The sequence below is a fragment of the Atractosteus spatula genome, chromosome 5, assembly GCF_055471065.1.
Source record: "Atractosteus spatula isolate fAtrSpa1 chromosome 5, fAtrSpa1.hap1, whole genome shotgun sequence".
NCBI classification, from domain to species: Eukaryota; Metazoa; Chordata; class Actinopteri; order Semionotiformes; family Lepisosteidae; genus Atractosteus; species Atractosteus spatula.
Window position 1 is genome coordinate 25,724,244 of NC_142710.1, and position 24,045 is coordinate 25,748,288.

The 24,045-nt window shown below is 36.2% G+C and overlaps 1 protein-coding gene across 1 annotated transcript in view; it reads left to right on the top strand.

The window, feature by feature from the left end:
- LOC148834817 (wings apart-like protein homolog) overlaps positions 1 to 24,045 on the top strand; it is a 46,509-nt gene that overhangs the window by 18,595 nt on the left and 3,869 nt on the right. Inside the window, exons 3-18 of the mRNA XM_088915942.1 lie at positions 288 to 993; positions 1,953 to 2,278; positions 3,613 to 3,728; positions 9,196 to 9,291; positions 9,840 to 9,995; positions 12,591 to 12,727; positions 13,308 to 13,419; positions 14,380 to 14,607; positions 16,920 to 17,031; positions 18,050 to 18,147; positions 18,632 to 18,708; positions 20,769 to 20,944; positions 21,350 to 21,465; positions 21,845 to 22,006; positions 22,713 to 22,926; positions 23,305 to 23,393. Of these exons, the coding sequence (XP_088772068.1) occupies positions 288 to 993; positions 1,953 to 2,278; positions 3,613 to 3,728; positions 9,196 to 9,291; positions 9,840 to 9,995; positions 12,591 to 12,727; positions 13,308 to 13,419; positions 14,380 to 14,607; positions 16,920 to 17,031; positions 18,050 to 18,147; positions 18,632 to 18,708; positions 20,769 to 20,944; positions 21,350 to 21,465; positions 21,845 to 22,006; positions 22,713 to 22,926; positions 23,305 to 23,393 (2,921 nt within the window). The remainder of the gene's footprint in view (positions 1 to 287; positions 994 to 1,952; positions 2,279 to 3,612; positions 3,729 to 9,195; positions 9,292 to 9,839; positions 9,996 to 12,590; positions 12,728 to 13,307; positions 13,420 to 14,379; positions 14,608 to 16,919; positions 17,032 to 18,049; positions 18,148 to 18,631; positions 18,709 to 20,768; positions 20,945 to 21,349; positions 21,466 to 21,844; positions 22,007 to 22,712; positions 22,927 to 23,304; positions 23,394 to 24,045) is intronic.

Below are 24,045 nucleotides of genomic sequence, written 5' to 3' on the forward strand. Positions count from 1 at the left end.
CAATCACCTGTGTATGTAAATGAATTTTGTTTTTTTTTTCCTGGGTCTGTAAGGAAGTTTTTCTCATTTTTTGCTTGGGTGCTAATTGCAGTATTAAATATTCATAAATTCTTTTGGATGTTTTGCTTGACAAATGTGAGAATCTGTAACCTCAAACCTATACCTCAAGGAATCTTAATTGTTGTGCTTTATGCTTTTTAGGTTTCTTTTCTACACTTAAGTGTTTCTTCAGGGACTCAATTCTAATTAAAAGCTGATCACTTTCATATGCACTCCTTCTCTTTCAGGCAAGACAACACAGATATGGTCTGATGAAGGCACCGAAAAGAACAGCTACTCCTGGTACAAAAATGCATCAGAGCGCGACCAGACGCCCAGTTCTCTGACTACTGCCCTGAAGACCGAGACCAAGGACTTGTTAGATAGTTGGAGCCCTGTCCTGGGCTTGAGGTCTGACTCCCCCAGCTCGGAGACTAAGAGCAAGCACTCAGTCTGGACCTCTAACTATGGGCAGGGCAGCGAGGCAAAAGGGGATGGCAGTGTGGATGATCCTGCTTCTGAACCAGACAGTGACTTTTCTCAAAAGTCTAAAAGTGATGAGGCAGGTGGAGGGGATTGTGATGTCCCTAGGGAGTCATCTGAATCTGAAGACCATTCCCACACTCTTCTCAGGCCTTCTGTCTGTCGGACATACCACCGACCCAACAAGGGTAAGCAGTCCTCCCAACTGGGCAACTCTGACAGAAGTGCCCAGACCTCACTCAGGACCAACAGCGTGGCTGGGAACGCTGACGGGAAAACTACTAGCACTGGCAGAGGTAGAACGAGAGACTATACTGTGCTGCACCCATCCTGCTTGTCTGTGTGCAACGTCACTATCCAGGACTCCATGGAGAGGAGCATGGATGAGTTCACCACCACCACTCCTGCTGACCTGGGAGAGGCTGGCCGGCTGAGGAAGAAAACGGAAATTGCCACCACCAAGCCTGCCAGGTTTGTTTTTTTTACACTAGCTTAGATTTAAGATTTGTGAACATTTAACATTTTTAATTTTTTTGAACAGTAGATTTGCAATTGTGTAAGAATGTTCATTCAGAGTTGTGAGTATAGCTGTTCAAAAGAACTGTGGATTTATGTTTGTGATGTAGGTAGTTCATTTTAAAGTAAATTAAGGTCAGCTGTTTGTGAGTCTATGGTGTTTAAGGTGTAAGCATAGAATAATAGGAAAAATACCATTCATTTATAAAATAAACACCATAGATAGGTACTGCTCCCTTTTTTAACAAGGTAATTCTTTGAAACTTAAGTTCTTTAAAACTACTTTTTTATGCCATAACTAATTTGAAACAAATTTAAAACATGTTTTTTCATTTAAAAACATATCAGAATATTAATTGTTTGAACCAGCTTTATTATTATTGAGTATTACATTTTGTTAAACTGGGCCATGAGGGAAACCATTTAATTCCAAAATTCTAATTTTGGCATAACAGAGGAGTCAGGCGTGATATCTTTTGAACAGTTTCCTGTCTGCTAGCTGTGAGCTGTTGCTCTCTGGGTGCCCATTTAAGTTTCAGGTCATTGCCTGCTTTGCCACTGAATGGTCGAGTCTTACATTATTACTTAACAAGCAACCTTAAATGCTTATGTATGTGTGACAAAGTGAGATTCTTCTGTTAACTGAGAAAGGTATTTTTGTAATGCTATAAAACACTTGTGCATGTCAGTTCCCACTCCAAGGGATTATGGAAACCTTGGGTTCTATACTCAAGACAAATAAGTAAATTAAACAGTCTTAAATGTTGCTTTAAGCACTTGTTTTGAATACTGCTTGTGTTTATTAATTATATATTGTACAAATCTATATTCAAAGTCTGTTATTTATTTCTCTCATTTGTTGTCAACCAAAATCTCTAAGCAATAAAAAGTCTTCTTTTCCATGTTTAATCCAGGTTCCGGCCTGCCCAAACCAAGTCTAAAAAAGAAACCAAGCTGGAATTTTTTGGTTTTGATGATGAGAGTGAAGGTCAGGGAATGGATGGGGACACTACTGCCTCAGGTAGCACCAATTACAAAATCAAGTACTTCGGCTTTGATGACCTCAGTGAGAGTGACAGTGAGGAAGAAGAGGAATCACAGGCAGCAGAGAAGAGAAAGGCAAAGAGGAAGGCAGCAGCAGCAGCAGCAGCAGCAGCTATGTCTGTGAACTCGCCCTGCTCCCAGCCTTCAGAGTCCAAAGAGAATGACTCACAGGACAGTCAAGCAAGCACCATTACAGGTCAGGAAGCACTCCTGTGTGTCGAATGAGAGCCTGTTTAAGAATTACAAAGTTTAATGTTATTTAGGCAGATCTGCTTACAATCTGTAAAGGAGTGCTCAGTTTTTGTCATGAAGAGTTAATAACTCTTATATTTAAATAGAATTTGTCTTTAAACTTTGCTTATGACTGTCAAACATTTTAAGAGCATTTTGCAGTCAAGTGTATCTGGGTTGAGCTGTAGTAGGTGACCTCAGATTTGGATTTTAAAAATAAACTTTAACAAGTAAGCCCTCTAGTGGCTGAAATAGATTTAAGTGAGGAAAAGTACTGGTGAACAGAGATGGGAAAACAAGGTGGATTACAACTTGTCACATCGTCAATGTTTTGAGGAACAGTGGCTCCATTTTGAATATTGTCGTGTTTTGTCCAGTATGTTTCAAACTTGCTTATGTAGTCTGATCATTTTCATTCAAAAAATCAGTCACTTGCATCCAATAAAGCTTTATCCTTGACTAAGCTATTATTTGTTACAGACCACCCCAGAATCCCTTCAGTATTGTACAATATATGTTTCCAAGACAGATAATGGAGCAAGGAAAGTATAATGGATCCAGTTGGAGAAACACCTTTTTAGAACACTATACCAATACCGTATTCCGTTTATTTGCGTGTGTATTTTTTAGAATACAAAAAAAATTCAGTTTAAATTCATTCAGTCCGTGTAGACAAATTGCTTATCAATTTGTCAGTTAGACTAACTGCTACTACCCCTGTGACATATGGAGAGAGCAAAGACCTGTGCACAATTTCTTTGTTTCCTATCTCTGAGAACCATTTGCTGTACACTCTACATTTTCTTACAGGTGAGTCATGGGGCAGTGACAGTCTCGCTGTCACTGGAGGCATTTTTGCAATTGCAGTGTCCCAGGAGTTTGTATTATATGATTACATATACTGTATATGTGTGCTATATATGGTATTACATTTTCAAGAACAGTCCTGGCTGTCTTTGGCCTAGCGTGTCCTGGCAGTCTTCAATTTTATACTGCTGCTTGGGGAATGCTGATTATACTGACAGATGATAGTTTTGAAAAATATCTTAACATTATATCTGATCAATGTGAGTTGTGGTGGTTTTCCCATTATGTAACATTCCATCCAGTACCTTTACAGATCCTCTCTTTGCTTGTTTCTTATTCCCCTAGAGTTCATTCTGTTTCTAATTCCTTGTTTTTGTTTTGTGTAATCTGTGATCGGGATAATGCTAACACTATGGAAAACCAGCCTTCCGTTTATCCTAGAGAGGCCACTGTATTTTTCCTCTGTCTCTAATAAGCAATATTGCCTTTCAGACTGTCTTGAATTCCTAGATGATCCCTTCCCAACTGTGTCCGAAATGACAAAGAAACAGAAACAGTCGGATAAATCCAAGGAAAGCACTAGGAAAATATTCAGTGGCCCCAAGCGGGTGAGTAGAGCTTTCCCTGTGCTGATTGGCCTGTGAAAAGGAGATGTCTGTTGCATTTTTGCTTCCTGAAAAGGAAGTTCTAAGCCAGTGTATATAAGTAAATGAAAATCCTGAAATGATTATTTATGTTCACTGAAATAAGATTTGGGTAGGATAATACCATAATTAAATATTAGATTTTCGCTAAAGGTAATTTTAATTTTTTAGTTTGTGAGTTTCTGTAATTACCTAAAGGTGTTTCCCAGCATTTCAAGATGTTGGTGTGTAAATGTGGGAGGGATCCCACAATGTGGTATAGAAATATGCACCTGGGAAGTAGGTGGTTCAAACTACTCAGAACACTGAAATGTTTTGTAAGTACCTAGAATTTATTGAAGTGTTTTACAATGGAAATGGTATTGTTTACATTTAAATGAAAATTATACATAACATCTTTTTGAGGATAAATGTTAAGCTTTTTGCATGTTTTGGTTTAATTTAAGAACTATTGTTAATGTATATTAGTTTGCTTTTAGTTTTGCATATAAAAAGTAGGACTCCGTGCCACATGAGAATAGTAAAGAACATTGTCAGACAAACTCTTGATAGATTTTTTTAATATAATTTAGTATGTGCAGTGCCTAAATGAAGGAGAAGGCTATTTATATAGGAGACCATGCTAATTAATCTAAATTTAAAGGTTATGTACAAAGGTATCTTAAACTGTTATGTATCTGATCTTTAGCTTTTCTTGATTATCTCATCAAAACATGATGAATTGACCTGTTCATTAGATTTAGATAGAAAATAGCTATACAGGAGCAGTTATCTGTTCTGCTTAGGTAGCTGCATATGTTAATAAGGATTTCATCAATGTGAAATATTTAGGATATTTAAAAATATTTAGGCATGCAATGTCTCTAAATTTGTTTTCCAGTAATGGAAGCTGATTTTTTTTTACCTTCAACCACAAACTGCTATTCTCTACTTTATGGTCATGTTTATGCAGGAAACTTGAGGCCTTCAATTACGTTAATGTAGAATTCTTGGAGAATATGCTCTGGTTTTGTTTTTTCATCCCAGCAAATTTCAGGAGCAAGTGGGATACAGTCATGCAGGATAACACCATATTTTCTGGTTTATTGTATGTCAGTCTCTTTTCACAGGTTCGTTGTGCTGCTTGCTGGTGGGCTATCATCGGTTATCAAAAGCTAAATCATTTTTCAATTTTAAAGTTTGCCAGTAACACACATTCAACAGGTGTTGAATATTTAAGGCAAGAAGCAATGAAATACTTTAATATTAACATTTTCCACTTCAGATGTTCTTGAGTGCTCATTCTTAATATTCTTAGTGTGGTGAAAAACATTAAACTATACTGAAGTCCAACGTTTCTTATTGTCATACATAACTGATGCATTGGCAGACAGTATAGCAGCTGGATTCATGGGAGTACTAATGGCAGATAGATTTCTACAGGTCTGAAAAATCTGAAGAATATCTTTACCCTGTTTTGGGAGTAGTTTCTCTTTGTTAGATTACTGCTTTACAGATGCTGAGCAACGATAGTCTTAATTCTCTTCGGTGAAATTTAATTAGAATAAATCTAAAACTTATATCTCTTGCTAAGAGACTTAAAAAGGTATGTGAAATAAATCTGTTTTCCCACTAGCTCCAGAAATGGATAAAGGTTCAGTAGATAATTATGAGCTGTATCTAGAACACCTGTGGGTATCCAGTTTTAACCGGCCCTTGAAGTCAGAAATAAATTAGTCAATATTCGCCATATTCCACTTGGTTTGGTGTTGTTTTTTCTTAACTTTCATTATTTGTGCCATTTGATAGCTTTACCACGGTGATTCCAATCTGTGCATCGCGCCACCTTGGGGAGGCGCCATTGTCGGTCAGGGGTGTCTCAGGTATAGCCAGTCAAAGAAAAATTATATTACGAGCAAAACCCTTTGAAGGATTTGAAGGTACTAGATTGTGTCACATGACACTGGCCACAAGAGTTGGCAGTCTGTAAGCAGCATACCAGTTGACCTCAGCTTTGGTGTTTCACGTTTCAACGAGTGGTCATTTTGTGAGTTTTTTGTTACAAAATCACATTTGAGAGGTTTTTAAATATGAGTAAAAAACGTGAAAAACAAGGAGTCTAGTTCTAAAAAGAAACGGAAACACAAATACAGAAAGTATGACGACAGTTTTTTTATTTCGATTTCACATGCACAATTGTGGACACTGAAGAATGTCCCCAGTGTGTTGTCTGCCTTAAAGTGTTGGCTGCTGAGAGCTTTCTACCCAATAAATTAAAACGTCATTTGGAAATTGTTCACAGTAGTTTGATAAGTAAGCCTCGTGAGTATTTTTCGAGCAAGTTAAATGAATGAACAGAAAACTGCTTTTTCTAACCAAACTACAGTCCCCAGCAAAGTTCTTCTTTCATCATACAAAGTTGCGTACCGAGTAGCACAGTGCAAGAAACCTCATACTATTGGAGTACCAAGGAATAAGCAACAGAGCTCTGTGAATTCTGCTTCCCTTTGCAGTTTCCTACCAATTGCAGTTATCAAATCCAAGTTCAGATCAAGAGTCAATGTTGAGAAGGAAATGCATGTTGCCATTTCAAAAATACCACCCAGTATTTTTGGTGAATTATGTTAACATAATTTATTAAACAAGCCCTCCTACTTATTAAGAGGCACAAACAAAAAGTTGTATTTCTCCCCCTTTTTAAAAAACATTTTTAAATTTTTACTTTTTCTAAGTCATTTTGTTCGCATTTTACAAAGATATTTTTACTATTTTGATCAAGATTTTTGGCTTTGAAAATGATTAAAAATAATAAAAATTGGATTGTTTTTACTTTGACCCATCATTTCCTTTTCAAATTCATAATCTTTTGTAAAATATCGCACTACCATAGAACTTATTTTTGACACAAGGGAGGCATGTGGAATATTTGACAGCTCAAGGGAGGCATGGACCCAGAAAGTTTGGGAAACCCTGCTTTACCAATTTGATTCACCAGTCAGAGTGGGTCCATCGTACTGTGAGGGAACCTGCGCCAAATTGAGCGGATTGAGGAAGCAGAAAGTTGACAGTGAATGCAGAGTGTTCAACAAAGAATGAGCTGCAGAATACGTTTTTACATAGGTTGGAACAAAGGCTATATGTTAAATTTGTAAGGAAAGTGTCACAGTGTTCAAAGAATACAATCTCAGTTGGCATTTTTCTACCGAACATACTATGCTAGCAATCTGTCATGCGAGGAGCGGGCTAATAGATCTTCCAAACTAGCCGCTAGTTTACAGGCTCAACAAAATGTATTTTTTTGGCCTTCTACTATCCAAGAGGCCAGCACAAAGGCAAGCTACCTGCCTGCATATAAAATTGCTAAACAAAGCAAGCCACTCTCTGAAGGGGAGCTTTTGAAGGAGTGTATGATAGAATCCGCAGATATTATTTGTCTAGAGAGCAAGAGAAAATTTGAGAAAATAAGTTTGTCACGCTAAACCGTTACCCGTCGGGTCAAGGTAATCGGTGAAGACTTGGCTTGCGAGTTGAACGTCAAGTTTTATTCAATTTTTATTTTGTTGTATTTAAAATATTTATTTTTTTACTCTCAGGTTGTTGTTTAACCTTGAACTAATAAGCATATGTTGGATTTTAAACTTGTATAGGACACAGGCTGTATGCTGTAACAGCAGCCTGAAGTGGCCCGCTATACAGTTTCAAAATTTTATGTAGCCCTTGGGCCAAAAATGTTCGCCCACCCCTGATCTAGAACATGACTATGAGCAGCCGAGTAAGCTTAAAAAATAAATTGAAAGTATTTAACTTTGGCTTGTAGAATACTCTACATTAAAATGACCTTGGTACTTCAAAATTAAGAATTACTTGTATTTGTTCAGTAAGTCTCTAGGAAAAATAACCAGATAAATTGCAAAGAAAAAAAGTCTGTTTATCATGTCAAACAAAAAAATTTTTAGGGCACCGCTACTGTAACCACTGTGCTTGATAGACTGTGCAACATCAGAGAGTGACGTCCATCTAAAGTTTGTGCTTTGAAACAACTTGGGGGGTCTGAGATTAAACATGACCCCAAACTTGGCAGCTTTTGAAGTGAACTGGATTCAAGCATTGGAGCAAAGTGTGATCTATTTGGAGTGAAGCCTGATGCCTCACACCTAGTGAGAGGCTGTGTTGGGTCATCTCTGTCCAGCTGTGCTGGTGACTGCTTTGGCAAAACAATCATCAGAGGAGTGGAGGGGAGGGAGTTGGTCTTTGGTTAGAATTGCTGTAGAGTAACAGCTGTTCAGTAAGGGTAATTGAAAGAAGATACTTGCAGTCTGTGTGCCAGGAAAGGGCTTTTTTAATTTTCAAGTGACAGACCTAGCCAATGAGATAGTGGATTGCTTTAAAGACGTGAAAGGGTGGCCAAAGCTTTTTTCCTCTGTTGGCTGTTGTCTCAAATCAGTCCTGCTGTCAAAGCTGCTGAGTTGGCTTTTATGTTAATTATAAATCAATTTGAAGATTAACACCTGGGGTGTGTATTGTGACAATAAAAAACACTTAATTCAAGTTATATGTACCTTACATCTATATTTTTTTTCTAGGCTCTTACTAGATGTAATGTATAGTTGGCTACTTTGGCCTTTTAACCGGTATTTTCTTTGGGTAACATTTGATTAAATCTGATGTTTATTTTGTATTTTGATTTGTTTGTTTTAAATTTCTAGTTTTTAAAGTTGAGCTTCAGTTGCAGGATTATTTCCTTTAGCAAGCATCCTAAGCCAGAAGGACTACAAGAGCAAACGAACTAAGTTTTTAAACTTTATTAGGAATGTTGTAAAGCAGGGAATATTTTAAAATAAGTGTAAGGAATGACTGGGGACTTCTCACTCTTTGTTCTGTTGTACTCTTAAATTATCCTCAAGGAGCAGATACACACAGTTTTTATGTAACGCTCACCTTTAAGTCTGACATGACAAGTGACATCTGTAAGTGTACTTGGTCAGAAATTCTACAAATGGATGAAATTGTAATTTGTAGTTTGCTGTTCCTGAGAACTGGTTTGTGTAATGAAAACATTCCAGGAGATTTGCAGCGCTATCTGCTGTAGAGTGCTTTATCCTGGTTTCCTGTAGCAGCTTAAAGCATAAAGTATTGTACTTATTCACTGAAAAAAGTGCCATAAATGGCATATTTGGAATTTCTATTTGACAAATGTTGATACCGATAAATGCTACAACAACAGTTACAGAAGCTGTCTGGGTATTTATGGTTTAACACCTTTATCAACTAATAGTTAGAAACAGTGAGTATTGGTATTTTCAAAAATGGGTGTTAACACTTTTCTGGTATACTACTCAGAGAAATGTCTTGTGAAAAAGTAACATTTTCAATGCTTTATTTTATGTGAAATACAGTGTTTTTTAAATAGGTTTGGTTACCATCTAATAACATTTTTCTGTGTCTATTTTAGTCTCCCACTAAAGCTGTATATAACGCCAGACACTGGAACCGGCCAGAGCCTGAGGAGTTGCCCCCACCACCCCTGCCCCGATCACAAACTGCTCCAGTGAGTAACCCCCTCCTGCCTTAACAACTGGCCAGCATGTCATGGACAGCCAGCGGGGCATAAACACTGAACACACAACATGCTGCCTCTGACTAACGAACTGCACTGCAAGCTGGTCTCGCAAATGGTCTTTAGAAAGGCCCTATTAATTTACAGAGCATTTCTGTTGAAAGGCTGCCAACTTAGCAGAATCCATCCGGTTTAAATGAGACAGCATACATCTGGTGGTACTAATGAAATACTCAAAATATTTGTTTTTGAAAACTAGATCCGTTTCTGAATTTTAAATATATTGAGATTTTTTTTCCCATCTGTATGGATCTGTGTGGGTTTTTACATTTTGTAAGAGCAGTTATTTGCCGTTAGTTTTGCATTTAGTGTATCTTTCAATATACTCAATATACTGCACATTTTTGTGCTTTATTCAAACATGAATTTTGTAACATTTAACATGTTCTGCTATTGCAGAGTAAAATCTTTATTGAAGATTGTGTTTTGCTGTTTTGTGTTGTGCCAGAAGTAAATTAGTGATTTCTTGGCTTTTGCAGGCAAGTTTATCAACGAAGGAAACAAACTCCCATAAAGACGATGGGCTGTTCAAAGCTCCACCACCGCCACCTAAAGTAATCAAATCTGTGACTCTGCCAACCCAGCCCTACCAGGATATTGTCACTGCACTGAAATGTAGGAAAGAAGACAAAGAGGTGAGAACATCAGAACCTATTGCTTTTAGCACTATTTGTAAAGAGTACATTCTCACCAGCTTGCTTGCCTTGAATGCTTTGTAATAGAACTTTCAGAAGTCCATTAGATTGTTACATGCATGATTGCCTTTTAGAGAACTAGAGACAAATGTTTGAGAATTAGCTTTCATTTCTGAGTGTTTTTATTAAAGCAGTTAACGTTTGACTGGGTAGTTAGCAGCCAGTCTCTGGAACGTGATGTGTAAAAAGACCTTTGCTTTTCTCTTTGTAATAACTAGTTTGGTCTATAAACAAAGTAGACATTCTAAATGGGGTGAGCAGAGAGCCAGTGATAAAGCAAAAAGCCCTTGACAGCATTATGCAGTGAATATAGTTAAATTGGATTTCAAAACTTTGTGTAGAACTCAAACTTTTATCACTTCCATGCTAAAAAATTATATTAATTCTGACAGCTACGAAGAACTAGTCTCAGGAAAAAAGTGGTATTCTAGGGAATCAGATTCTGGTTTTTCATTTTGCTCTTGACCAGAAGAAATAGTCTTCATTCTAACAGCAGATTTGATGTTCTCCAGTGTTCTGATGTGTTCCTTTGAAACCCCTTGACATTTTAAATGTGGAAGTGCAAAGGAGGTAGATTGCCACCTAAGAAAGTATCTCAGTTCTTTTTTTGTAGATGATGTTGCATAATTACATGATCAGGTCTTTCCTTTATGATATTACACACTGGCTTGTAGTCTGTTCTACAGCCTTGCAGAGTTGTGTAAATTAAATCTTGAAAGTAGAACTTGGCACATTAACCTTGACAATACGTTTTTGGATTCTGCATTTGGTGGGTAATTTTTGATGCAATGTTTTGCAAGTGCATAGGAAAGCCATCTTAGTCTCATCAAGGGCAAAAACTTCTTTACAGGATATTCTGATGCAGTTAAAGGATTCTGAATTTTTGGAAATCATCCAATTACTACCATTATTCCAGTTAGTGAATTCAGAATTCAAGGGTCTAATTTAAGTGAAATTGGGTGAGAAATTGTCAGTTTATGAATTGTATGAGATGATTAGCAACACAATCTTTCGTACAGTTTTCTCATCCAGTTGTCATTGAGAAAATCTCAGCTGCCTTTTGTAAAGGTATTTAATAAATTTGCAGCAATAAAATAACTGTTGATCATGTGAACAAGTGTTATAGTCCATTGGTTGCTTATGTTTTCTACTAAAGCTTCTTTCATTCTTGTCTGTTAGTGTTTGAACTTTTTTTTTTGCTTATCACCTTGGGTTTTCATTTTCCAAATCCAAGTGTCCCGTTTCATGCTTCTGATGTTTTTGTGTTTTTTAAACTTATGTGAGGAACCTCTTTTCCTCTGTGCCGTTTGCAATACAGTGTTGACACATGATGAAGAGAGAACACCTTAATGACAGGAGGTGATGTTCTTTTAACATATTTCACCAAATTTACAACTCTCTTTAACACTTCCCGTAATATGAAGTGTTGCTACAAATATGGTATAAATTTAATCAATTAACTACCCAACTAACGAACAACTGTAGACCCTCAGTATAGATTCTACTGTTTTTCCGTTGGTTTGAAAAAATCTTCATTTATGACAATTAACAGTGAGACCTTGGCAAAACATTGGACATACTTCTAAGTCCAGGAACAAGTAATAGTTTTATTCCATGCTGAAAAGAGAAAAAAGAAAACGCAACGTTTCGGCGGTGGAGCCTTCTTCGGTTGTGAGAAGGCTCCACAGCCGGAACATTGTCTTCTTTCTTCTCTTTTAAGCATGGAATAAACCTATTACTTGTTCCTTTGTAGCTTACGCATGCTGATGCACCCACCTGGATTACTTCTCAGTAGAACAGCAAGAGACAATTTGTATGGGTTTTTTAGAACACAAAAACAAAATTGGAAAATTCTGCAAGAGAGCTCTTGCTGAGATGTTTTTGGAAGAAATGGGAGAAATTACTTCAAATTGAATGACAACCTTGAAGTGATATTTTCAGGTTTTATGTGTTGATCAGCATAATTTTCACTCAGTGAAAATGGCATCTAATAACCTGACATTTTGTGCAAAGGAAATAAGCTTGACTTTTTTCATAATTTTAAACTCATTCTAATTATTGCAGGTCATTTTTGTATCATGATTTTTCAGTCTTATGGATTCAAACATTCTTTCTTCTGTTTCCATGTATCTCATACAATTCATATGATTATCTGAGTTGTCCATAAAGATATTTGTAACTAGCAGGATTCTAGTAGGATTGGCATTTTCTTCACACATTCACACCTTTAACAGGCATTGCAAAGGTGTTTTAATGGAGTGTGGCAGTGACATGAAAGCTGAATTCATTTGTACTTGACAGATCACAAATCTCTGTCAGAAATCTGATATAAAAAATGTACATCTTGAGAAGGTCATATTTGCATATTGACACATTATTCAGATCTTTGGTCCAGAGTTGCACAAGCAACACAACGTCTGAAAACAGGCAAGCATATGGAGATGCTAGTCATTTAGGTTGTTGTAAAATCCGTAAAGCATGCCTCTATGTCTTCTGGTTGACAACCCTAAAGCTGCCTTTTTCTTGTTTTGGCAGTTATATACTGTTGTTCAGCATGTAAAGCACTTCAATGATGTGGTGGAGTTTGGAGAAAACCAGGAGTTCACTGACGACTTTGAGTATTTAGAGACGGGTCTGAAGAGCAGTCAGCCCCTCAACACACGCTGCCTTAGGTAAGGCACAAAGCAGGTTTGTAGGAGAGTAACATGGCATTATGCACGCTTTAATTCTATAAAAGGATTGTACTGCTAATTGTTGCACAGTACTGATCAGTTACATCACTCTTATGATGATTATATAACAACTGAGAACCTAACTACAATAAAATCACAAGCGATTCATCATGTTATCAAGATCTCTTTTGTAGCAGGCTCATTAAAGAGCAAACACATCATGGGTAAATTCATGATTAACATTTGTCATCAACAGTAATCTTTTAGTTACTGTTCATTGTACCAATTCATTGAACTCTACCATAACTTTAGGCTCTCACAGTTCAATCTTAAACAGCTACTAGTATGAAAACCATACGCAAATTCACTATTTAATGAGATTTTTTAAAGCGTGCTGTTCCATAATCAAATATGAGATTTTCAGATGTATGTTCAGAAGTATTAAAACTTCTACTCATTATACTTCCAAAATATCATAATTCAGCTCATTAGACCTTAGAAAACTGATGGACAAGTGTAGGCATTTGTTTCCATACTATTGTTTTTTCTTCGTATTCTAAGTATTATTTCTTATTTTCAGTATTATCAGCTTGGCTTCGAGGTGTGCCATGCCTAGCTTCCGAATGCATCTGAGGGCCCGTGGGAAGGTAGCACAGGTCTTCAAAACACTGAATGATGCCCCACAGCATCCGGTGCGTATAATGGTTACTGTTAACATCCCTGGACACTTCATTAAAGGGGAACTGCGGTCCCAGTTTCTTAGACCGGTTATTAAATCTCCGATACAAAATAAAATCATTGACCACTATAGAAGAATTATACAAATTTCAAATTAAGCACAAAATTGTCAATTTTGTGAAAGTACTGTAAGTCACCATGTTGTCAAAAACTTGCATTCTAGTTCCCACAAATTGCCAAGTGATGCGGCCCTTCCTGTTCACTATTCACCGTAATGCTTAATTTAATGTGATGTACAAGCAAATATGTGCAGGTTGTGCAGCAGACATTTCACCACAGAAATGTTCCAATATGATCTGCGTGCAGAGTTGACAAGTAATATTTGTCGGCAGAACTGTCGAGAGCAGTATTTCTATTGGATTAAAAGAGAAGTATTCACAAGCCTGCTTATTTCAGTATAATTAGGCTTCATCACGTCAACAGATGTTTTGTTGCCTCATTCTGGATAGCAGTACATGGTGCTGCACGTACCTAGACATTTAGTCTATTTTATGATATGAATTAAAAGTTTTACTAGTTACTGTGTATATTTTACTTTCATTGTGGTTTGAAATGCACTCATCAATGCTGATTCTTTCTAACCCTGAAATTTAAAAATAGTGTTGCAGTTCCCCTTTAACAAAAGTAACAATTAACACTTTGCCTCTGTGGCAATTTTCTTTGTTGCTATTAAGATTCCCTCTCTTAATTCACTGTTGGGGGATTTCATTAATTCAGTACACCATGTTCAGGTTAAACCTTTAGAGGATGCACAAAATTCAGTTGTTCTTTTTGATGATTGTTCTCACAAAGAATAAGTTAACAAAATTATTTTCAACCAGTTATGTCAAGAGTTTCAAATAGCATTTAAGTTATGAAACTTTGAGTTGGATCTTTATATGTGCTTTTTTAATTCCTAAATACTTTACTTTCAGAATCTGGCACTGTGTACAGCTTCTCTAATGTACATCCTGAGTAGAGACCGGCTCAATATGGATTTGGACAGAGCCAGCTTGGACCTCATGATCCGCTTGCTGGAGTTAGAGCAGGATGACTCTGCAACTGTTCAGCTTAATGCCAAGGAAATGAGCAAAGTGAAAGAAAAGATACGGAAGTTGTGTGAGACTGTGCACAACAAGCATCTTGACCTGGAGAACATTACGGTAAGCAGGTGATTTATGAGTATTTCATGAGTTTGGCCTGTAAAAAATTGGGCATTGATGGGTGTTGACCATTGGCATACTTGCTAATGAGATACATAGTCACTTTTTTGTCTTTAGTACATTTCTACATCTTGGTGTTTTTAGTAGGTTGGAATTGGATGTTAATCTAACAAGTCATTAAATAAGTCAGTTTTTGGAGAATGTAGTTAAATGAAATGACATTTGCTGCAAACTGTAAATGATAACTGATGCTGACGTGAAATTTATTCCGACAGTATTTGCATACTTTAAGAGTATGCAAAGACTCTTAAAGTGCTGCTTTGATATTACACTTAAGACACTAATACAATCATCTGCTTTTGTTGTTCTTTAGAAAAATTTGGTTATCGGTGAACGTATGTAATATGTTTTGAATATGTATACATTGTGTATGTATTCTCACGATTGAATAGTGATGACAAAGTGGCATCAGGCTGAAGAACATAGTGTCCATTACACCCTTCTGACTTTCCTTTTGATTGTATAAGTATTAGTTACTTTAATAGGATAGAAACAATGCACTGTCAACAGGCAATTCCTGAAGTGTTGCATTAGAATTTTGGGTTTAATATAAGAAAGTCTATTCAAACAATATGAAATCTTTAATGATTTCAAAGAATGTTGCCACGTAATCAGTGAATATTCATTAAATTAAAAGTATATAGGGCTTCATCTACCTTGTCAAAGTGAGATATTCATGCACCTTTGTTTCTAGAATGTTAGTGTTCTATGCTTTAAACTTTGCCCCCTCTAGTGGCCACCTCTGTACATGTTTTCTATATTGTTACATATTTTTTACCTTTGAGTTCATTGGAATGTCTTTTAGGTTTTTAGCCTGAAGAGCAGAAATGAAAATTGTGGTGTAGTTTGCTTCAATCTCCCGAGTGGTACTGAATTCACAATTGGTACAGCTAAATTTTTGGTAAACTTTGAGATTGAATTTCAGATGATGCTGAATTACAATGAATACAAGCCTCCTATCTGGGCTTAATAAAGTCATCACATGTGTCTGCGTAAAACTTTAAAGCAGTTTGTCTTAGAATTACTCTGTTTTTTTTTAAATTAAGTTGGTTCATAATCCTCATTTTTGCTGAACTGCTTTTTTTGTATCTCATATTGAACTTGCCTTTGCATTTAAATTAGATATACCTTCCAAAGTAATGCAGTGCAGTAGAAAAAAGTAGTGAGTTTATAAATCTGTCCAGAATAATTTTTCCTTTGCTTCATAGAACATTTTTTCTTTCTGTAACAGTACTGTTATAATAGACACATTTATGCTTTTTTTGAGATGATAAATGATCCCAAACTAATTAGATGGTTATGTCCTCCTGCAGTCTTGACGTGTTTTATGTAAAGGCTTTTCTTTAACAACAGGTAGTTTCAGTTACTAAATCGTTGTTTTGTAATTTAAGATATTACTTAAACACACCCTTTCTTGGGAAAGGTAATTGGAGAAAGACTCAGATGTTTATTAAATATTAAAGTAGCCTTTTGATTTTTTGTATTTGGAAATGATAGACGTGGTCAGTACAGAAACCTCTAAGCAACACTAGGTTGCTAATGTGTAGTGTTAGTAAACTAGTATGTGTCTCTTCCCTCTTGACCAGAATTTCCAGACCATTGTGGGGGAGTGGTAGACTGTATATCTTAAGAACAAGTAATAGGTTTATTCCATGCTGAAAAAAAGAAGAAAGAAAACACAACGTTTCGGCCATGGAGCCTTCTTCAGGTGTGAGGAACCTGTGTTTTCTTTCTTTTTTTCAGCATGGAATAAACCTATTACTTGTTCCTTTGCAGCCTACGCATGCTGACTCAGCTACCCACCTGAATGACTGTATATCTTGTTTAGCATGTTAAAGGCCTTGATCTGTCCTTTGATGAGATGTTAAATCAAGATCTTTACTACTTGGTCATTAACTCTTCCATAGCACCGTTCAAAAGAATCATTCCTGGTTTTCTGGCATAATTTCATCTGGCCTACCTGAAATACTCCCCTTAATTCAACTGAAGTAATTTCTGACTTCTCTACACCTGATTTGCTGTGTGTTGTGGCTGCTAGGCGCACAAAGGCTACTGTTCACCCAGGTGACTGCTACTTTGCATATTGGATGATGTGGAGTCCCCTACTATATGATGAAACACTTTAGGATGAAAAGTGCTATATAAATGCAGTTGATTTAAAAAAAAACACCTTTGCCATGCATGCTTTTATTAGCATGTCATATTCTGTGGTGTTGCTGAGAGTCCATTAACATTGTGTTATTTCCTTTCAGACAGGACACTTAGCCATGGAAACCTTGTTATCGCTGACCTCTAAGAGGGCTGGTGATTGGTTCAAGGAGGAGCTTCGGCTACTGGGCGGCCTGGACCACATTGTAGATAAAGGTAGCTTGTATTTCCTACTTAGCTTAGTGAATGCTCTGGGCCAGAATAAGTTGAAAACTAAAAAGTCTAGCTGAAAAATCTTTGCACTTGGGATTTTTCACATCTTGGCTTTTTAAGAACCAAAAGAATGGGATATTTAAAGCCAACAATATAATAATGTAGTAACAGCATAAGAAAGGCCATAGATAAAAGGAAGCCATTTCCCAATTTATGTCTACAGTTTTATTTTTGCTGGCTGCATGTAACATTCTGCAGTAGTCTAAATTAAATGTCATCTGCTTGGTGTTTTCCTGATTAAATTTTATTTTTAATCATTTTGAACCTTATAGGTATTTCCCTGAATATCTTCTGCTGGAAATTTGAGAATTAATCTGTTAAGAGGGACTTCTATTTAAAAGGCGTCTGAAAATCTAAATATACCATAACATAAGCTTTGTGTCTATTATTGTTGTTGCTTGTTCAAAAAACTAAATGAAACATGATGTACCTTTTCTCCAGACATCTTGATTGTCTTTTGGGTTCTAGTTCGATATGGGGATATCCTCTAGTTTTAATTGTTTCTCTAATCCCGTAATGGAAGTAACATTTACAGTTCTGTTTACGAGGTTCAGTTCTGTCAGCCTTTTTATGGATGATATTATGTTAAATAATGGTATTACACCTGTCTGGAGTTGATGAGATGAAACCATAAACACAACTCTTACAGCAGACAAAAAATCTGGTTGCCTGATGTTTTTTAGGTTTTATTGAAATAGAAAGTTGTAGTACTGGTTTGGGTTCAGCGTGAAAAATTGGGAATTTATTTGAAAAGCTTCTCTATGGCTAGAATGACATATTTTGCAGTTTAAACCAGTGCACCCAATCAAGCAATGCCAGGCTAACAAAATTATGCCCTTGCTTGGTATTGCATAAAATCTTTTAATTTGCTTATAAGCTTTAATATGTGTGATTCACTGTTACTTTGTGAAAGAAAAAAAAAACGTCTAATGTGCGGTGAATCTCTCAATCTTCTCCATAGTAAAAGAATGTGTGGAAAACCTTAGCAAGGAAGATGATAAGGAAAATCTTGTGGCTTCCTTATGGGGAGCAGAGAGGTGTTTACGAGTGCTTGAAAGTGTAAGTGATGTTTTTAAATTAATTATTTTAGTTTGCGGAGAACTTAACAGAACAAGTAATGTTATGCTGGTTGACATAGAAGGTTAATCCAAAATATAACTGAAGGAAATATTTTTTACAGCTATAACATTTTATTATGTAAATCTAAATTTTTTAATATTGGGATAAAAGTGCAGCTTCCATCAGATGAAGATATGTGAAGCAGAAAATTGAACCGTTTCATTCTCCTTTTAAAAAGAGGCAAATTATGTATTAATTCAGAATCATTGCCACATGTGGCCTATAAAACTAATATAAATTAGAACATTTTAAGGCTGACCTGAATAAGAGTTTTAAAGTAATCAATTAGTATTTCACTGTGGAAATATTTGTGGTTTTTAATCTTGGAAGCTTTCATTTCAAGAGTTTTTCATTTATACTTAATGACATAATGAATGTACACTTGAGTAATCAGTGCTCATGTAATCACTACTTTCTGATGCAGGTAACTGTTCACAACCCTGAGAATCAGAGCTACCTTATAGCCTACAAAGATTCTCAGCTCATAGTCTCCAGTGCAAGGTGAGTTCCTCAAACATGCTAACATTTGCCATTGTGTCCACAATAAAAAAATAATGCTGTTCAGATATTTTCCAAAAGAGCACAATTTAAACAAACAAATTTACATTATTACTGTCTACCAAGACCAGATCATATTTACAGGGACTCGTAGGGAGCAGGCAGAACATTGTAAAACAAGTACTTCTCATTACCTATATTAGAAATGTTATTAGTAATAAGTCTTTGTGTAGCATGGGATCGAAACATCAACATCAGTGGCAGCACGATGTAAATGACTACTGTCTTTGGAAACTTCTAGTTGTATTTAAATGCTGTTAACAGCCTTTGCCGGTTTAGAGCATTCCAATACTTGGCTCATGTATCTTCAGATGCCATGATAGGTACTCTTCTCTCTAAAGTCTATTTAACAGAGTTCTTTAACTGAGATATAACATTTCAATTTGTGTACAGATAATTGGACAAGTAGCATTCCGCCAGGAAACTGGGTGAAAATGTGTACAAGCATGTTTAAATTCACAAAGCTATTGTAACCACAGAGCTGATTAGAAAATGAAGTGCTAGAGCATTGTCTCCTTTTAACACCCTAACTCCAGTGCCTTCAAATCCTCTCCTTCTGTTGTCACACACCTTGTAATCCTGAATTACCTTTATTGAAAACTCTGTAATCCTCTCCTACTTTCATCAGGGAATTGCTTCTTTCCTGCATCTGTAGTCCTTATTTTTTACTTTCTTTTGGATTTGTACTGCATTATGATACTTTGTGAGTGCAAATGAATGCATGACAGCATATAATTAATACTTCTTTAGTATCCTGTTTCTACATATGTTAAATCATTTTTAAAGAATGTCTTATTCTTTACCTTTTAATATTTTGTTGGTGTTGCAACCCATCTACACATTCAGTGGAAAAAAGAGCGAGGTTGTGAATTTGCTTTAGTCACAAAACAGTGAATATGCCTCTTGTCACCATGATGTTTAAGTACCTTCAGAATCAACCAGCTGTGGAAAAGTCTAGTACAACGGCCTGTTTGTTGCAGGACTTCCGCTTTTAATAGAATTAGTAAGTACCAGGCAGGGCATGACCAGTGCTTAGTGTAAGGGTATAACCCTGGTGAACTGTGGTTGCACTGTCCGCATTCAGACAGAGGGGGCAAGGGTGAGTCAACAAAGCCTGCTGTCAGGCAGACCTCCCTGCCTTCATTAAGCTTCTCAGTAATTCAATTTAGTAGGATTGGAGGAAGACTTCATACAGACATCAGACCACTTAATTACTTATGCTGCTATGATGCTGTTTTTTGCAGTAGTGTTTCTAAGTACATTTTTTGTTGGGGCAATTTAAATCTGTTTTGTCATATAGTATGTAATAATACATTAGAACATAATACATTTCCAAATGTACTTTTCAAGAATGTTGCTAAGCTAATGCAACTTTTATCAGATTTGCTGCTAAAATCATAGAAATTGTTTTTCATTGTGCAGTAGGTGAAGCAAAATCAATTATGAAGTATAGTAATTGTAATTCTGAAACTGGGTTATCCTGTTTTATATTTTAAGCATTATTTGTGATTTATGTAATCCTTATCAGAATTTTATCTTTACCAGTGGTGTTATTTTTGTGACAAGCCAGATGTAAGAATCATTTTTTCATATAGAATTGATCTTAAGCTAAGAGCTTTTTTTTATCTGACACTCCTAAATGGTTTGTAATTATCTTGCTTTATATCTTTTGAAACCTATTGTTTCTTGTTTACAACAAAGATTTGTTTTCATTGTGAAAGACATTTTTTCTGGTCTTTATCTGCCTTGACATGGATAAAAATGACCAGTCCTTGCAACAGATCTACCAGAACCGGCCACTGTGGTGACTGCATTGTGCTGTTTTTTTAAGTTACAGACAATAGATTTAGTACAGAATTGAGAAATTGGTTAGATTATTATACTTTGGTTGTTTTCCCCTTTTAAGTTGATGTCCTTTTCTTGTTGATTTCTAAAGGGCTGTGTCATGTATTTACAGCAGAGATTGAACTGCCTTCACTTGAAATGTTGGTGTTTTGTCACAGGGGATTGCGGCACTGTGAGGAAATGATTCAGAGATATAGCCGCGCAGTCAACAGTGTCTTCTCTTCAGATGGCCAGTGCCTGCCACACTGCAACTCTTCCAGCAATGTGGGTAAGGCTGTGGAGGACTGCATGAGGGCCATCATTGGAGTCCTGCTCAACCTTACGCATGACAATGGTAGGTTGTTCATCATGGAACAGGGTTGGCTTTTTCTCCTTATTTACAGAATGGGTTAATTTGCCTAGCTTTGCTCACTTTCATCATTACGTCTGTTGTGGAGGTGAAGCTTTACTGCATTTGCTGTTTGTGGCACATTTTGACAAAATTAATCTTCTGACTGTTGATCTACAGTATTTTGTAAAAGAATTTTTTATAAAGAATGTTTAGGCATGCTAGGAAAGGCTTAGTATTCTGTACTACATCCCAAATCCATAAATCTGTAAGGATTAGTTTTTAAAAACCCAGTGCTTGCATTTCCTCTATAATTACCATAAAGAATATCCAAATTAAATATAAACTTTTACCAAAGTCCTAAATTAATAAAAGCAGCGATGTGATATTATGCCTTTTATCCATTTTCAGAGTGGGGAAGCACAAAGACTGGGGAGCAAGATGATCTTATTGTAACAGCATTGAACTGTGTTCTTCGAGTCCCACAGTACCTACCTCAGGAGCAAAGATTTGACATTAGAGTACTGGTGAGCACATCACTTCTTTTCTGATTGTTATTTACTATAACTAATGAGTGCTGTACAGTTGACTGTGCTTTTACACTCTCCAAACTGCTGAATGTTTTCACTATAGGTACAGAGAGATACCTAAAAACCTAACCTTTTCTTCTAGCATTATGGGACTTAAAGAAGTGCAAGGCAATGATTATGTTATGCATTTTTACTGTTTTTTATGATTGAGTTTCTTGGGTAGAAGTTTTTTTCTGCTTTGAGATTATTCTATTAATATATTAAATATATTAAAATGCTATGTAGTTTACTGTATCTGCTTTAGTTTGTAATGTTTTTTCCTCCAATTGTTTTGGTTTATCATTTCTAATGTTTTGCTTTTGGTGTTGCTGCACAGGGCCTGGGGCTTCTGATTAACCTGGTGGAATACAGCGCCAGGAACCGCCACTGTCTTGTGGAAATGGAAACCAACTCTGCCCCCTTTGACTCTGTCTGTCTAGCCGAAGGGGAGGAGCTCAAGACTGAAGGCTCAATGAGTGCCATTGCAGCACTGGTGCAGGTTTGTGCATTTTTTTAGAGTTATAAATCTGTCAGCAAAGGTATTGTATGTTTGAATTTTTGTTTGTCTGTGAGATTTGTGTATGAAGTAAGAATGTAGCTGAAAATTCAGAATAAAAATTTTCAAAATTGTAAACATTCAAATACCAGTTACTGTAAGTCCAAAAAGAAAGAAAGTTACAATTTACTCACTCCTCATAAAATTAAGCATTCATCACTTTACGCATAAATAGTACAGTTGAAAAATGCAAATGAAGGTCCTATCTTTCACTGTTAGGACCTGTTCTTCTCCTACGGATAGACCTAATACCAAATGCATTTAACAATGAAGACTACAGGAGAATGTTTTTAATATCTCCACATATTCCTTAAGATCTTTTACTGTGGCACATAGCGTCTTATAATAACTTATTCTTAGGGATACAATATATTTAGCATTTACTAAGTGCTAGTGTGAATGTCTATAAAAGTTAAGATTGAAATGCTGTTCAGTTTTCCTAAATTTTTACTTTAGCTTTAAGACCTTTTAAGTAAAATATTCAAATGCTGAAAATCTTAATAAGAACACTCAAACACCAAACTATTTCAATTTCCTGTTTATAATATGAAGTATACACTTAATAGATCTTTTCTGTGCTGAAGTTTGTTGGAGTCTGTGTTCCTCTCAGCCATGTGAAGAGATGTCTCACAGGATTGTCTGTCTGCAGTTGTTCTTGCAGAGGGAGCAGGCAGCTGTTCTGGCAGAGGCAGAGACTGATGAGTTCATCAAAGAAGCTCCCAAGCAGCAGCTGGACCAGAGTGGGGAGTGGCAGGAGACAGGTGGCGAGATCCAGTGGGTGGCATCAGAGAACAACAGTAATGATAACGATAAAGAGAAAGAAAAGAAAGAGGAGGAAGATGAGGAACTCGACCTGAATAAAGGTGACCTTCACCTCCATTTTCCCCCGGAACTCAGATTTACAATCCAGTTATGCTTCACTATGTTCCTGGAACTTTTTATCATATATGCCCTTAAAAACAGTCAAACCTCATAAAAACAGTCCATGGTTGTAATTGACATTGCTTTAGAAACCATAGATGTTCAACTTAAAATTGAAAATAGGGAATAGCTGTAAGCTTTGATCTTGAACCTTCAGTTTATGAATGTTACAGTAAAACAAGTACAGTTTTAGAATCCAAACGGTTAACTGGCATTTCGGAGGTGGAAAGATTATTTTGTTGTTTTAAATGTCGGTATATGCAAAGAAAATGAGTCTCTTTTTCCTTATTGTTAAGCTGTTTCCCCCTGTGTTTCTGCAGCTCTTCAACATGCTGGCAAGCACATGGAGGACAGCATTGTTGCTTCATACACTGCACTGTTACTGGGCTGTCTCTGCCAGGGGAGTCCGGTATGTCATACTTCCTGAGATACTGAACATTACTTTCACAAAACTGGCAGGAAGGCAGTGTATCAGATCTATGCTTTCAACATTCAACACGGGAAAAGTTTCATTCATTTACATCCGAAAATGTTTGCTTAATTACAAATGCTGCATTTTTTATAATAAGATCACAATACTATTTTTAAGACTAAATGTATTGTATTAGTTACTCTCAGAATCCATTAACATTTCTTTGGTTTAAATTAACAATTGTTTTAAAATAAATGATTTCTAAATGATTTTCTGCATTTGTAGAAACATGTATGAATCATAGTGAAATGCATTATTTCTGCCTGTTTAACTATACATCTTAATCAGCAAAGGGTATAATCCCATTAAGAGAGAATTAGCATGACAGTTTGGTTTACCCTCCTAAGCTATTTCTGAATTTGAAATAACTTTAGGTATCCCAGAAAGCCAAAAGTTTTTTAGGAAAACAAATTTGCCTTCAGGTCTCAAGGGTTAAGAAATTAAGATTTTTCTTTTAATTTAATAGTTTTTTTATAGAGGATATTAGCAAATCAAGACTTCCTAGAGCTTTGTTTAATTAAAACTAATGTGCTTTTCAGTGTTCCTTTAGTTTATGATTTATATCTTTAGCTATGTGTCATTAACACCT